The 14663-nt window shown below is 26.2% G+C and overlaps 1 protein-coding gene and 1 pseudogene across 1 annotated transcript; one reads left to right on the top strand and one right to left on the bottom strand.

Moving 5' to 3' along the window:
- Positions 1-5420: 5420 nt before the first annotated feature.
- Positions 5421-7018, top strand: LOC132931222 (inhibitor of growth protein 5-like). The gene is made up of 6 exons (XM_060997344.1): positions 5421-5606; positions 5663-5901; positions 5964-6072; positions 6148-6252; positions 6324-6574; positions 6754-7018. Exons 1-6 carry the CDS (start codon positions 5570-5572, stop codon positions 6853-6855), a joined length of 843 nt encoding a protein of 280 aa, XP_060853327.1. The 5' UTR covers positions 5421-5569; the 3' UTR covers positions 6856-7018.
- A 112-nt stretch (positions 7019-7130) lies between these two features.
- LOC132931156 (beta-1,3-galactosyltransferase 6-like) lies at positions 7131-8159 on the bottom strand (annotated as a pseudogene).
- Between the last annotated feature and the right edge of the window lie 6504 nt (positions 8160-14663).

Here is a 14663-nt window from a genome sequence, read left to right as displayed (position 1 = left end):
GTGACTATTAATTGTACAACTGAAAATTTGCTCCTTTTCAATATTAAATAAGTGGGTATCGTTCCGGTGTATAGTAGAGATGGAGAGTAGGTCACTGGTCACTATAATGGATGTGTTAAATTTGAATGCAACGACGGGTAGCATTGTATACGAAAAACGATTCTGAACGGAGATGATTTGTCAGTCAATGATAATTAGTTGGATATATTATATTATTACCTATATTTAAATTGTAATATATCGTTATTTTACGCGATTTCGTAAAAAATTATATTTCATACGCACATAAAATGTTTTCTATATTGACAATGGATTTTTTTTTTTTACGGTTACTTGAAGGAAAACTTATGGATAACCTAGTATTGGATTTTTGAACCTTAAGTATAAATCACAAAAATTTTACGAATTTTCAACTTCAAAATTCTTTGCAAATTTTCGTGATTTTGATATATTTTCTAAACATTTGAACTTTAAATGCTTATAAACAAAAATTGTGACTAACGATTTTTGATTTATTTTTTACCACGATAAGTTTCAATTGTCTATAAGTAGCTTAAAAAATGTCGAAATATTTTGAAAATTTAATCGCAAATCGATAACGCTAATATAAACGTTTGTTGAAAATTTCAAGTATTTACAATGATTCGTTTTTGACTTACGGCAAAATCAAAAAATCGATTTTGTCTTTTCAAAGAGGGGCTGAAGTCAAAAACGAAGCATTATTACTACTCCAAAAAGTGACGACGGACACAAAAATAATACAAACATCATTGTGAAATCATTACATTCATCAGTCCGTTCAAAATCTAAAAATATTAATTTGTATTATTCGTCAAAATTAACTTATAAAATCATATTTTATAGTTTTTAAGAAGTAAAAATATCAGGTTAAATGAAACGTGTGCAAGTTAAAAATGATAAATTAGAATCATTTTCTTAATCGAGTAGTCAAGGATCAAGACACTTACTTGTGTTAACTTGGGGCATAAAATATGAACAATTCGTTTATAATATCAAAAATCTTTATTAAATGAACAACAACTACACGCAAAAGCTAAGTAAAAACAAAGACCAGTTACGTTAAACGCCCGTCCGGTGAACGGCACACAACCAACTAGTTTTTCTCTGAGGCGATCGGGCATCGGCCGACGGATGTCGTCCCCACTACCGCCCTCTGTCGGTGCATACATTTAATAATTTTGAGTGTTTTATAAGCAGTTTAAAATAGAAATTAGTCAAAATTATCATATAAAAACATGTATTATAGTGTATTCAAAATACCAGGTTAAATGAAACACGTGAAAGATAATAATGGTAAATTTCTTAAACTATTGTTCAAGTTACTAAACATTAACTTAATATTTGAGTGTTTTATAAATGTTTTATAATGATCATTTAAATATAGTAAAAATAAAATATATTTATAGCATGGGTAAATTTTAAGAATAAACAATACAAGCTAAAGGTGTTTACTATTATTTTATTCAGATATTTAACAAATCTCAATTGTTTCACAGGTATTAATTTAGTATCAATTATATTCAATAACCATTGCACGCACATTGCATAAATCCAATATTATTATCAGTATCTTCTAGTCCATTTTTAACATAGGATGTTGATACTTTCCTTGGTGGTAGAAATGTGAATTCGTGTCTCAGCGTGCCTTGATTGATCTGATATACTGCCATCTGAAAAAATGTAGTAAGTTAATAATGTATAACGGTTGGAGAATAACTTGAGAATACAGTGTTTTACAGGCAGTTCAAAGTATGAATTTGTAATATTAGTCAATATTATCATATAAAAAACATGTTTTATAGTGTTTATGAAGTATCAGCTTAAATGACAAATATGGATGTTAGTAATGGTAAATAAGAATCGTTTACTTAATCTAATTGTCTAGGTTTCATGACACTAACTTGATAATTGAGATTTTTATGAGCAGCTAAAAATATGAATTTGTAATATTCGTCAAAATTATGATATATAAGCACGTTTTATAGTGTTTATTATTAAGTATGAGCCTAAATGAAATATATGGAAGTTAATAATGGTAAATAAGAACCATTTACTTAATATAATGGTTAGGGTTTTGTGACACTAACTTTTTGTAACACTACTATTAATTGAATATCAATTACATTCAATACCCATTACACACACGTTGCATAAAACCATTAATATTAGCAGTACCTTCTATTCCATTTACAACGGAAGATGTTGTAACTTTCCCAAGTGATAGAAATGTGAATTCATGGTCTCAGCATGCCTCGAGTGATCTGCTGTACTGCCATCTAAAACACAAAGTAGTCAGTTATATATGTATAAAGGTTAAAGAAATAATTATAATGCTTAGCAACAAAAGAGATAGTACAAATCTACCAGAATGTTTTGTTCAGTTTTAATGTAAAACAAAATATAAGTAAAGAATACACTTGTACATTAACATAAAATTGCTGATTTTCAATATTAAAATAATAAGAGTTTGTAATACTTGTATACATTATACAATAAGAGTCATTGTCATAATCTAGTAGTCTAAACACTAACATGAGAATTGAGTGATTTATAAGCAGTTAAAAATATGACTCTGTAATATTTGTTAAAATTACCATGTAAAATCATGTTTTATTGTGTTTATGAAGTATCAGCTTAAATGTAATATTTGAATGTCAATTATTGAAAATTAGAATCATTTGCTTATAATCTAATGGTCAGGGTTTCATGACACTGACTTTTTGTTACACTACTATTAATTTAATATCAATTAAATTCAATACCCATTACACGCACGTTGCACAAAACCCTTATTATTAGCAGTATCGTCTAGTACATTTTCAACGTAGGATGTTGATATTTAGCATAGTGGTAGAAATGTGAATTCATGTCTCAGCATGTATTGAATGATCTGCTGTACTGCCATCTAAAAAAAAAAAATGGTCAGTTAAATATGTATAATGTTTGGAGGATAAAATGTCGCTACTAGACACCGTAAGGAGGACAACAATTTTTATATAACAACTAGTACGTGGACAACACTGAATAATTTTGAAATGGAAACAATCAAAACATAAACTAACAGACAAACTTCATTTTTTTACAAAATTATTGAAAACAATTGACAGTTGAAACTCAAATACAAATACGAATGTAAAACTGTAAATTGATATGAAATATAGGCATAATATATAAACAGACGATAAGAAATAATAATTATGATAAGCCATAAAAGATAGTACCTACTAATATACCAGAATGTTTTGTAGAATTTAAATGTACCTATTATAAGTGTGACTATTAATTGTACAACTGAAAATTTGCTCCTTTTCAATATTAAATAAGTGGGTATCGTTCCGGTGTATAGTAGAGATGGAGAGTAGGTCACTGGTCACTATAATGGATGTGTTAAATTTGAATGCAATGACGGGTAGCAATTTTTCTAGTTTAAAAAAAAAAATATGAGGATAGTAAGTAGTGCCCGTGCCCTTAAATCCGTGGTTGTGTAGCCTACACTGCTTAGGCAGTAAGGTCCGGGTCTAGGTATACTTGTTGAAAAAACATTTCTTTTTAATCAATTACTAACCAAAAGTAAATTATTAATATAAATTAATAAGATTTTCTTTATATGGCATACCGCCTAATGACGAATGTGAGAGATAAGCCCCCTACAAGTATTTCATTGGGAAAAATTATGAAAAATGATAAACGGTCCAAAAATTATTGGCCTTCCCCTTGTAGAAATATTTTAGCTACTTGCCTGCTCATTAGGTACACGGTACACCACCGTCTCATGTAGACACAAATTAATTTGTTTTATTACAGAATGACATGTTGTTATATACTCCTTCGGTTAAGGCCAAAAGGTATATATATGTTGTAAAAGAGTTCGTTCACTTACGGTTTGTATTCAAAACACTACACAAAATCTGTTTAACTTTAAGAATATATTTTATTAATTATTTTATTATAAGAATATTTAAATAACACAGTATCATACGAATCGGCTACTTATTCACGACTTACTTGCTTATTCTACGTTCTTGTCTTGGCGACGCAGTCGCTTGCAAAAAGAATACACATATTGCTTACACTACTATATTATTGTATAATATGCTTACTAATCTAAAGTGTTTGTGCAAGGGTTCCTAACAATGTCAAACATTTAAAATAGCCTAAAATAAGAAGGTATAAAATAAATAGTTAACGACAATAAAATTCATGTACGAAATACGAACAATACTATAATAGAGATTACATCGCGCGCAGACTGAGTAGGTTCCTATAGTTATTTCGTAAAAGCATGCACATAAGTGCTAGCTAGTACACGATGAAAATAAAAAAATCATTTTATAAACAACTAGCTAAAAACGATCAACTATTGAATACCTACCAATAAAATCGTATTATTGCAACATATAAGGTTACAGCCACTAAACATATATATTAATAGGTAGGTTTATGTATAATATTTCTAGGTCTTAAATGGTCAATGTTTCTTTTTTTTAATTAATAATATATTTACGCATTTATATTTATTTGTGTGTGTGTGTGTGTGTGTGTGTACAAATGAGGGAATTATCGTTATTTTCTTGTGAAGACTAAGAATGATAGTATAAACTTATATCCCAATTCCACCCCAGAACCAATTCTAAACTACGCCACCGGGAATATGGTTTTATTAAATACAATTACACACGCCAAGAAATAGCTGTTTACGAAGAAAATCTATTGGACATGGACAATGTGATAAAATTAGCTGATGGTAGACTACAGTTGACACTGAGGTCTGAGAGAAGCAGCTAGTAATTATTCGGTTGCGGGCCCTTGAAAGTACCAGCGTTGCTATTGCAAGACTGGTTATAATAATAAGCATTGTGCTTGCCGTGGGGCTGAACAATTATGTAATAGTAAATGTCATGGCAGTATAACTTGTAAAAATAAATAAAAAATAATAATGCATTTTTTCTCTTTTTAAAAATACAACCTACTTGAGATTCACTTGCATTTCTGATGATCTATAACAACAAATACCTGTGTATTTAATCATTAACGTGATTATCCGGTTTATAACGATAATCACTTGTGTATTTGGTAAATAACGTTAATAACATGTGAATAATGTTAATTTTCATTTAACATAATTTACCGTAACATATATATATATATAATTTTATTTAATTAGGTATTTGGGTATAAAGTATAAACCGTCTAAATAAATAAAATATAAATGTCGTTTGACTCGACTAATAATTGGCTTATTTGAAAATTAGAAATGTTTGAAATGTTGTATTCGTACAGTGTTGCCAAACTTGGCATATTTATTTGTACGTTTATTGTTTATACAGTCATCGGGCAGTTACATAATATCATTGTTATATCAAAATGGTGTGATTCACGTCTTATTCACTATAAATATTATCAAAAATATAAACAAGAAATTTATGAGGCACTTTTTATATTTTTAAAAGTTGATCAAACACATAAAATTCCCGTTTGTTTTTGTATACAAGTATCTTATACTTATTTTTTCTTCAATAATTCTCAGCCGAATCATAAAATAACAAAAATGACTTCTGCTCTTAACTTGGAACACTATCTGAACAGTAAGTTTTTTTTTGTTGTTGCAATTAAACGATGTACTATCAAAGTTATATTTTAGATTTAGAGAATCTTCCTGTTGAGTTACAACGAAACTTCACTCTGATGCGAGATCTTGACTCCAGAGTTCAAGAATTAATGCGCAACGTTGACAAACTGACAGACGATTATATGTCAAATTCCAAGGGATACACAGCAGATAAAAAACGCGAAATGATGACCAGCATACAATGTCAGTTTGACAAAGCGAAAGAATATAGCGATGATAAAGTTCAATTGTCTATACAAACTTATGAAATGGTATGTTGATTTTGAATTATTAACATTACCGTAAAAATGTTCTATTCCATTGTATCTTACAGGTAGATAAACATATTAGAGAATTTGATTCAGATTTAGCACGCTTTGAAGCTGAAATTCAAGACAGAGTCATTAGTGCTACAAGAAATATAGAAGAAAATTCACAAAAACGTAGGTGTTCTGCATTATTTCATATTATTATTCCAATAATGTATTTGGTCATTTCTTTATGTGTATTGCTTCCAGGAGAATGTAAAAAGATGAAAGACAAAGAAATTAAAAAGAAGAGTGCATCGAGTGAAGAAGAAACAGCTCCAATAAAAACATCTAAAAAGAAACAACTGAAAAAAGGTTTGTATACAACAAAATTTTAGTCATATTTAAGTTGATTTCTTTATATAATAATTACCAACATTTTTCAGGAGTTACAAAAACAACAAGTGCAGCACCTAGTAAAACACCTTTAATTAATGTTGTCACTAATCCAACAAACCCTACAAATAGTGTAACCAGCGTTACAGTAGAAACTAGTTCCCTTACTGGTGCATTAGTTGGTGCCGGAGGTGCACACTCGGCTGAAGTATTAGATATGCCCGTTGATCCAAATGAGCCAACGTATTGTTTATGCAACCAAGTTTCTTATGGAGAAATGATTGGCTGTGATAATCCTGATGTAAGAACTTTAATTTTAATTTATTAATTATTTATGTATTTATCTTTTTTATTTTATAAAACAATTTATTAAATACCTACTTAAACCATTGAAAAAATAATAACAATCTTAATTTTTATTGTAAATATTGTTTCAATTTTTTATCATATTTAATTAATTGTGTACTTTTATTATTTTAGTGTCCTATTGAATGGTTCCACTTTGCATGTGTCAAATTAACTACCAAGCCTAAAGGAAAATGGTTCTGTCCTAAATGTATAACAGACAGGAAGAAAAAATAACACATATTAAAAATGATATAATTTTTTTTTATTTTATTTATACATACATATAATGTATAATGTTATGTTCATTTTCTTACGGTATAAGAACAAATTATTGTAATTTGTAATATTTTCATGAATTGAAAACATAATAAGAATAAAATTTAATTTCAATATAAAATTGGTGTTGTTAATATATATATATATATTTTATTCAAAACTGAAAACAAACTCCAATGTTCAAATGTATTATATTAATAATTACATCAGTCTTTTTATGTTGAAAAATGTATTCATGGAATTAAAGACAAATTTCTAACACAACATTTAGATGGCATCACTGACCAGTTATATTTGTAGGAAGCCATATTTTTTAACTCTCTATCACATAGTTTTCCAGTCTGAATAATGTTTGACCAGTGCAGTCTCATCATTTCAGGACTACGTTTATGTGTTAATAAATAATCATTTTGACATCATTGTGTGTCTAATCACCGGTCATGTTTTCTAGTAATATTTAATGGACTTACCAAAGCGCCAACCGAAACATCTTCTTTTTTAAGGATAGTTAATCAATCATTTTAATAAAACCGTTATAATTAGTTAGCTATTACCATTGATTATAGATAATCAATGCTATTACATAAAAAATTTGCTAAACTTAATATCAATATTTTCTCTTATTACTTTATATTATGCTACTATGATCAACTTACCTTAAGTAATCGCGATTCTTCAATATTTAGAAGTTAAGATCTTTGGATAAAACATAGCCTCCTCCCAAAGCATACAGTAAATATCTATCACATGCAATCCAATCAGTTTATTTAAATTAACCTCTTATTTTTAATATTTGCATTACCATCAAAATATCCCCAGTAGAACCTTTTTTTAGGCTTATGTTCTACCTCATTGACAATTAATAACACATTGTCAAAAAGAATCACCATCACATTTTAACAGATAATCAAAGTTTATATTATGATATATTCACCAGAAAATGATGCTATTAATTTATGAGTGAGAAGTTTATACTCATTCTTTTCAATAAGTCTTCATGAACTAGCTTTTCAACATTTATAGATTTGTCTTTTGATACAAAAAAAAGTATTTTAAAGTCTCCTTTTGTTTGAGCCCGTGTTTCACATATAGCATCTTTACGATAAATATTTTTTTACCGCAGATATGACAAGTAAAAGCAACTTAATTCTAAAATACATTTAGAGAAATGTTTTTAAAAAGAACAACATTAATATGTATCCTAGAATGAATGAAAAACTTGCCTGGAAATAGTATGTAAGGCGTTTTTTATGCAGTAACATTTGTTTCTAAGTAATGCCCACTTAAAATATTTAACTAAAATCAAAAAATATTCAAAATAATAAATAACAAAACATTAAAAAAAATAAAAATAAAGTGTTTCATAATATTGAGGTGTTTGACATAAAAATTAAGGGACCAAAAATAATTAATTAAAAGTATGTAACAGTAATTAACAAATTATGAGCAATGAGCATTGAGCACTGTGAAAAGTGTGAAATGAATATTAAATGGATGGAAAAATTTAAATCTATTCTACCATCATAATAGGTAGTAGGTACTATCTTAATGTAATATCTACAAATGTCGAATAATTCCTTGTTTATCTACACTTGAATGCACATTATGCTCGAAAAATGTCAAAATGTATTTATCACTGTTGTGATAACAAACAGTCTTCTTTAGTATAATTGTATTTTTTTGTTTAAACATTGAAACGCAAAAACTTTTTCTAGTAGAAAATATGTTCCCATCTTCGTCAAACAACCTAAAAAGAGGTATTGTTCAATATAGTATGACATTACTATTCTTCAAAAATAATTCTGTGTTTGAACATAATAATATGAAATTATAATTGAATAAATCATCGTAACACATCTATTGAAACTTGACAATTTAAATTAAATCACTTTGGGTTATGGTTAAAGTAAAACCTATTAATGAAATAAATGTAGTAAATAATATTAAAAGATTTTTATAGCTAAGGCAAGTATTATGAATTAACATTACAAGCTAACGGTGTTTCCCAAACCTTTATTCAGACTTTTAACAAATTTTCAATTGTTACACTACTATTAATTTACTATCAATTACATTCAATAATCATTTAACGTACATTGCATAAAACCTATATAATTATCAGTATCTTCCAATTAATTTTCAATGTAAGATGATGATACTTTCCCAAGTGGTATGAATGCGAAGTCATGTCTCAGCAAGCCTTGAGTGATCTGCTGTACTGCCATCTAAAAAAAAGTAGTCGATTAAATAAATATAATAGTTGGAGAAACAATAATTATGATAAATAATAAAAGAAAGTACAAATCTACCAGATGTTTTTTTTCAATATGAAATACATTTGAATTTTTAATATTTGTCTAAATTATCATATAAAAACACGTTTTATATTGTTTATGAAATATAAGCTTAAGTGAAATTAATGAAAGTTAATAATAATAAATTAGAATTTCTTGCTTAATCTAATGGTCTTAGTATGATGACACTAACATGAGAATTGAGTGATTTATAAGCAGTTAAAAATATGGATTTGTAATATTTGACTAAATTATCATATAAAAACACGTTTTATAATGTTTATGAAGTATAATCTTAAGTGAAATAATGAAAGATAATAATAATAAATTAGAATTTCTTGCTTAATCTAATGGTCTGAGCTTGAAAACATTAACATGAGAATTAAGTGTTCTATAAGGAGTTAAAAATATGAATTTTTAATATTTGTCTAAATTATCATATAAAAACACGTATTAAGGTGTTTATGAAGTATAAGCTTAAGTGAAATTAATGAAAGTTAATAATAATAAATTATAATTTCTTGCTTAATCTAATGGTCTTAGTATGATGACACTAACATGAGAATTGAGTGATTAATAAGCAGTTAAAAATATGAATTTGTAATTTTTGTCTAAATTATCATATAAAAACACGTATTAAAGTGTTATTAAGTATAAGCTTTAATTAAATAAGTGAATGTAAAAAATAGAAAATTAGAATTTCTTGCTTAATCTAATGGTCTGAGCTTGAAAACATTAACATGAGAATTAAGTGTTCTATAAGGAGTTAAAAATATGAATTTTTAATATTTGTCTAAATTATCATATAAAAACACGTATTAAGGTGTTTATGAAGTATAAGCTTAAGTGAAATTAATGAAAGTTAATAATAATAAATTAGAATTTCTTGCTTAATCTAATGGTCTTAGTATGATGACACTTACTTGAGAATTGAGTGATTTATAAGCAGTGAAAAATATGAATTTGTAATATTTGAATAAATTATCTTATAAAAACATGTTTTATAGTGTTTATGAAGTATAAGGTTAAATGATATTAATGAAAATTAATAATAGAAAATTTGTATAATTTTCTTAATCTAATGGTCAGAGTTTCTTGGCACTAACTTTTTGTTACACTAATGTTAATTTACTATCAATTACATTCGATAACCATTAAACGTACATTGCATAAAACCATTAATATTATCAGTATTTTCTAGTCCATTTTCCACGTAGTACATTGATACTCTCCGAAGTGGTAGAAATGTGAATTCATGTCTCAGCATGCATCGAGTGTTCTTTATACTGTCATCTGAAAAAATTTAGTAAGTTAAATTTGTAAAATAATTGGAGGATAAAATGTCACTACTACACACCATAAGGTGAACGAAAATCTTTTTATGACAACTACTGTGTGGGAAACACTGAATAATTTAGAATTTAAAACAATCAAACAAAAACTAAAAGACAAACTACACTCATAATAGAAAATATTTGAATAAATTTTACAGTTGAAACATAAATACTAATAAAAATGTATAAATGCAAAAAGATATGAAATATAATCATTAAACAGATGATAAGACACATTAATTATGATAAGCAATCAAAGATATTAAAAATCTACCAGATGTTTTGTTGAATTTGAATGTAAAATAATTTTATCATATAAATACAATCATAGGATAATATAAAATTGACTGTTTGCAATATCATATGACATTACTATTCTTCATAAATAATTCTGATTTGAACATAATAATATGAAATTATAATTGAATAAATCATCGTAACACATCTACTGAAACTTGACAATTTAAATTAAATCACTTTGGGTTATGGTTAAAGTAAAACCAATTAAACGTAGTAAATAATATTAAAAGATTTTTATAGCTAAGGCAAGTATTATGAATTAACATTACAAGCTAACGGTGTTTCCCAAACCTTTATTCAGACTTTTAACAAATTTTCAATTGTTACACTACTATTAATTTACTATCAATTACATTCAATAATCATTTAACGTACATTGCATAAAACCTATATAATTATCAGTATCTTCCAGTTAATTTTCAATGTAAGATGATGATACTTTCCCGAATGGTATGAATGCGAAGTCATGTCTCAGCAAGCCTTGAGTGATCTGCTGTACTGCCATCTAAAAAAAAGTAGTCGATTAAATAAATATAATAGTTGGAGAAACAATAATTATGATAAATAATAAAAGAAAGTACAAATCTACCAGATGTTTTTTTTCAATATGAAATACATTTGAATTTTTAATATTTGTCTAAATTATCATATAAAAACACGTTTTATATTGTTTATGAAATATAAGCTTAAGTGAAATTAATGAAAGTTAATAATAATAAATTAGAATTTCTTGCTTAATCTAATGGTCTTAGTATGATGACACTAACATGAGAATTGAGTGATTTATAAGCAGTTAAAAATATGGATTTGTAATATTTGACTAAATTATCATATAAAAACACGTTTTATAATGTTTATGAAGTATAATCTTAATGAAATAATGAAAGATAATAATAATAAATTAGAATTTCTTGCTTAATCTAATGGTCTGAGCTTGAAAACATTAACATGAGAATTAAGTGTTCTATAAGGAGTTAAAAATATGAATTTTTAATATTTGTCTAAATTATCATATAAAAACACGTATTAAAGTGTTATTAAGTATAAGCTTTAATTAAATAAGTGAATGTAAAAAATAGAAAATTAGAATTTCTTGCTTAATCTAATGGTCTGAGCTTGAAAACATTAACATGAGAATTAAGTGTTCTATAAGGAGTTAAAAATATGAATTTTTAATATTTGTCTAAATTATCATATAAAAACTTGTGTTAAAGTGTTTATGAAGTATAAGCTTAAGTGAAATTAATGAAAGTTAATAATAATAAATTATAATTTCTATCAATTACATTCAATAATCATTTAACGTACATTGCATAAAACCTATATAATTATCAGTATCTTCCAGTTAATTTTCAATGTAAGATGATGATACTTTCCCAAGTGGTATGAATGCGAAGTCATGTCTCAGCAAGCCTTGAGTGATCTGCTGTACTGCCATCTAAAAAAAAGTAGTCGATTAAATAAATATAATAGTTGGAGAAACAATAATTATGATAAATAATAAAAGAAAGTACAAATCTACCAGATGTTTTTTTTCAATATGAAATACATTTGAATTTTTAATATTTGTCTAAATTATCATATAAAAACACGTATTAAGGTGTTTATGAAGTATAAGCTTAAGTGAAATTAATGAAAGTTAATAATAATAAATTAGAATTTCTTGCTTAATCTAATGGTCTTAGTATGATGACACTAACATGAGAATTGAGTGATTAATAAGCAGTTAAAAATATGAATTTGTAGGTTTTGTCTAAATTATCATATAAAAACATGTTTTATAGTGTATGTGAAGTAAAAGCTTAAATTAAATAATTGAAAGTTAATAATAGAAAATTAGAAATCTTTTATGAATCTAATGGTCAGAGTTTGATGACACTAACATGAGAATTAAGTGTTCTATAAGGAGTTAAAAATATGAATTTTTAATATTTGTCTAAATTATCATATAAAAACACGTATTAAGGTGTTTATGAAGTATAAGCTTAAGTGAAATTAATGAAAGTTAATAATAATAAATTATAATTTCTTGCTTAATCTGATGGTCTGAGCTTGAAAACATTAACATGAGAATTGAGTGTTCTATAAGGAGTTAAAAATATGAATTTTTAATATTTGTCTAAATTATCATATAAAAACACGTATTAAGGTGTTTATGAAGTATAAGCTTAAGTGAAATTAATGAAAGTTAATAATAATAAATTAGAATTTCTTGCTTAATCTAATGGTCTTAGTATGATGACACTTACTTGAGAATTGAGTGATTTATAAGCAGTGAAAAATATGAATTTGTAATATTTGAATAAATTATCTTATAAAAACATGTTTTATAGTGTTTATGAAGTATAAGGTTAAATGATATTAATGAAAATTAATAATAGAAAATTTGTATAATTTTCTTAATCTAATGGTCAGAGTTTCTTGGCACTAACTTTTTGTTACACTAATGTTAATTTACTATCAATTACATTCGATAACCATTAAACGTACATTGCATAAAACCATTAATATTATCAGTATTTTCTAGTCCATTTTCCACGTAGTACATTGATACTCTCCGAAGTGGTAGAAATGTGAATTCATGTCTCAGCATGCATCGAGTGTTCTTTATACTGTCATCTGAAAAAATTTAGTAAGTTAAATTTGTAAAATAATTGGAGGATAAAATGTCACTACTACACACCATAAGGTGAACGAAAATCTTTTTATGACAACTAGTGTGTGGGAAACACTGAATAATTTAGAATTTAAAACAATCAAACAAAAACTAAAAGACAAACTACACTCATAATAGAAAATATTTGAATAAATTTTACAGTTGAAACATAAATACTAATAAAAATGTATAAATGCAAAAAGATATGAAATATAATCATTAAACAGATGATAAGACACATTAATTATGATAAGCAATCAAAGACATTAAAAATCTACCAGATGTTTTGTTGAATTTGAATGTAAAATAATTTTATCATATAAATACAATCATAGGATAATATAAAATTGACTGTTTGCAATATCATATGACATTACTATTCTTCATAAATAATTCTGATTTGAACATAATAATATGAAATTATAATTGAATAAATCATCGTAACACATCTACTGAAACTTGACAATTTAAATTAAATCACTTTGGGTTATGGTTAAAGTAAAACCAATTAAACGTAGTAAATAATATTAAAAGATTTTTATAGCTAAGGCAAGTATTATGAATTAACATTACAAGCTAACGGTGTTTCCCAAACCTTTATTCAGACTTTTAACAAATTTTCAATTGTTACACTACTATTAATTTACTATCAATAACATTCAATAATCATTTAACGTACATTGCATAAAACCTATATAATTATCAGTATCTTCCAGTTAATTTTCAATGTAAGATGATGATACTTTCCCAAGTGGTATGAATGCGAAGTCATGTCTCAGCAAGCCTTGAGTGATCTGCTGTACTGCCATCTAAAAAAAAGTAGTCGATTAAATAAATATAATAGTTGGAGAAACAATAATTATGATAAATAATAAAAGAAAGTACAAATCTACCAGATGTTTTTTTTCAATATGAAATACATTTGAATTTTTAATATTTGTCTAAATTATCATATAAAAACACGTATTAAGGTGTTTATGAAGTATAAGCTTAAGTGAAATTAATGAAAGTTAATAATAATAAATTATAATTTCTTGCTTAATCTAATGGTATGAGCTTGAAAACATTAACATGAGAATTGAGTGTTCTATAAGGAGTTAAAGATATGAATTTTTAATATTTGTCTAAATTATCATATAAAAACACGTATTAAAGTGTTATTAAGTATAAGCTTTAATTAAA

The sequence above is a fragment of the Rhopalosiphum padi genome, unplaced genomic scaffold (genome assembly GCF_020882245.1).
Source record: "Rhopalosiphum padi isolate XX-2018 unplaced genomic scaffold, ASM2088224v1 scaffold1, whole genome shotgun sequence".
Taxonomy (NCBI): Eukaryota; Metazoa; Arthropoda; class Insecta; order Hemiptera; family Aphididae; genus Rhopalosiphum; species Rhopalosiphum padi.
This window is presented reverse-complemented; position numbering and strand designations above follow the sequence as displayed.

Excerpts from the sequence above, each read along its gene's own strand:
- LOC132931222 (XM_060997344.1), top strand. The coding sequence starts at position 5,570 with ATGACTTCTGCTCTTAACTTGGAACACTATCTGAACA. Across the intron at positions 6,073-6,147 it reads AGAAGAAAATTCACAAAAAC|GAGAATGTAAAAAGATGAAA; the intron begins GTAGGTGTTCTG and ends TATTGCTTCCAG. Across the intron at positions 6,253-6,323 it reads AAAGAAACAACTGAAAAAAG|GAGTTACAAAAACAACAAGT; the intron begins GTTTGTATACAA and ends AACATTTTTCAG.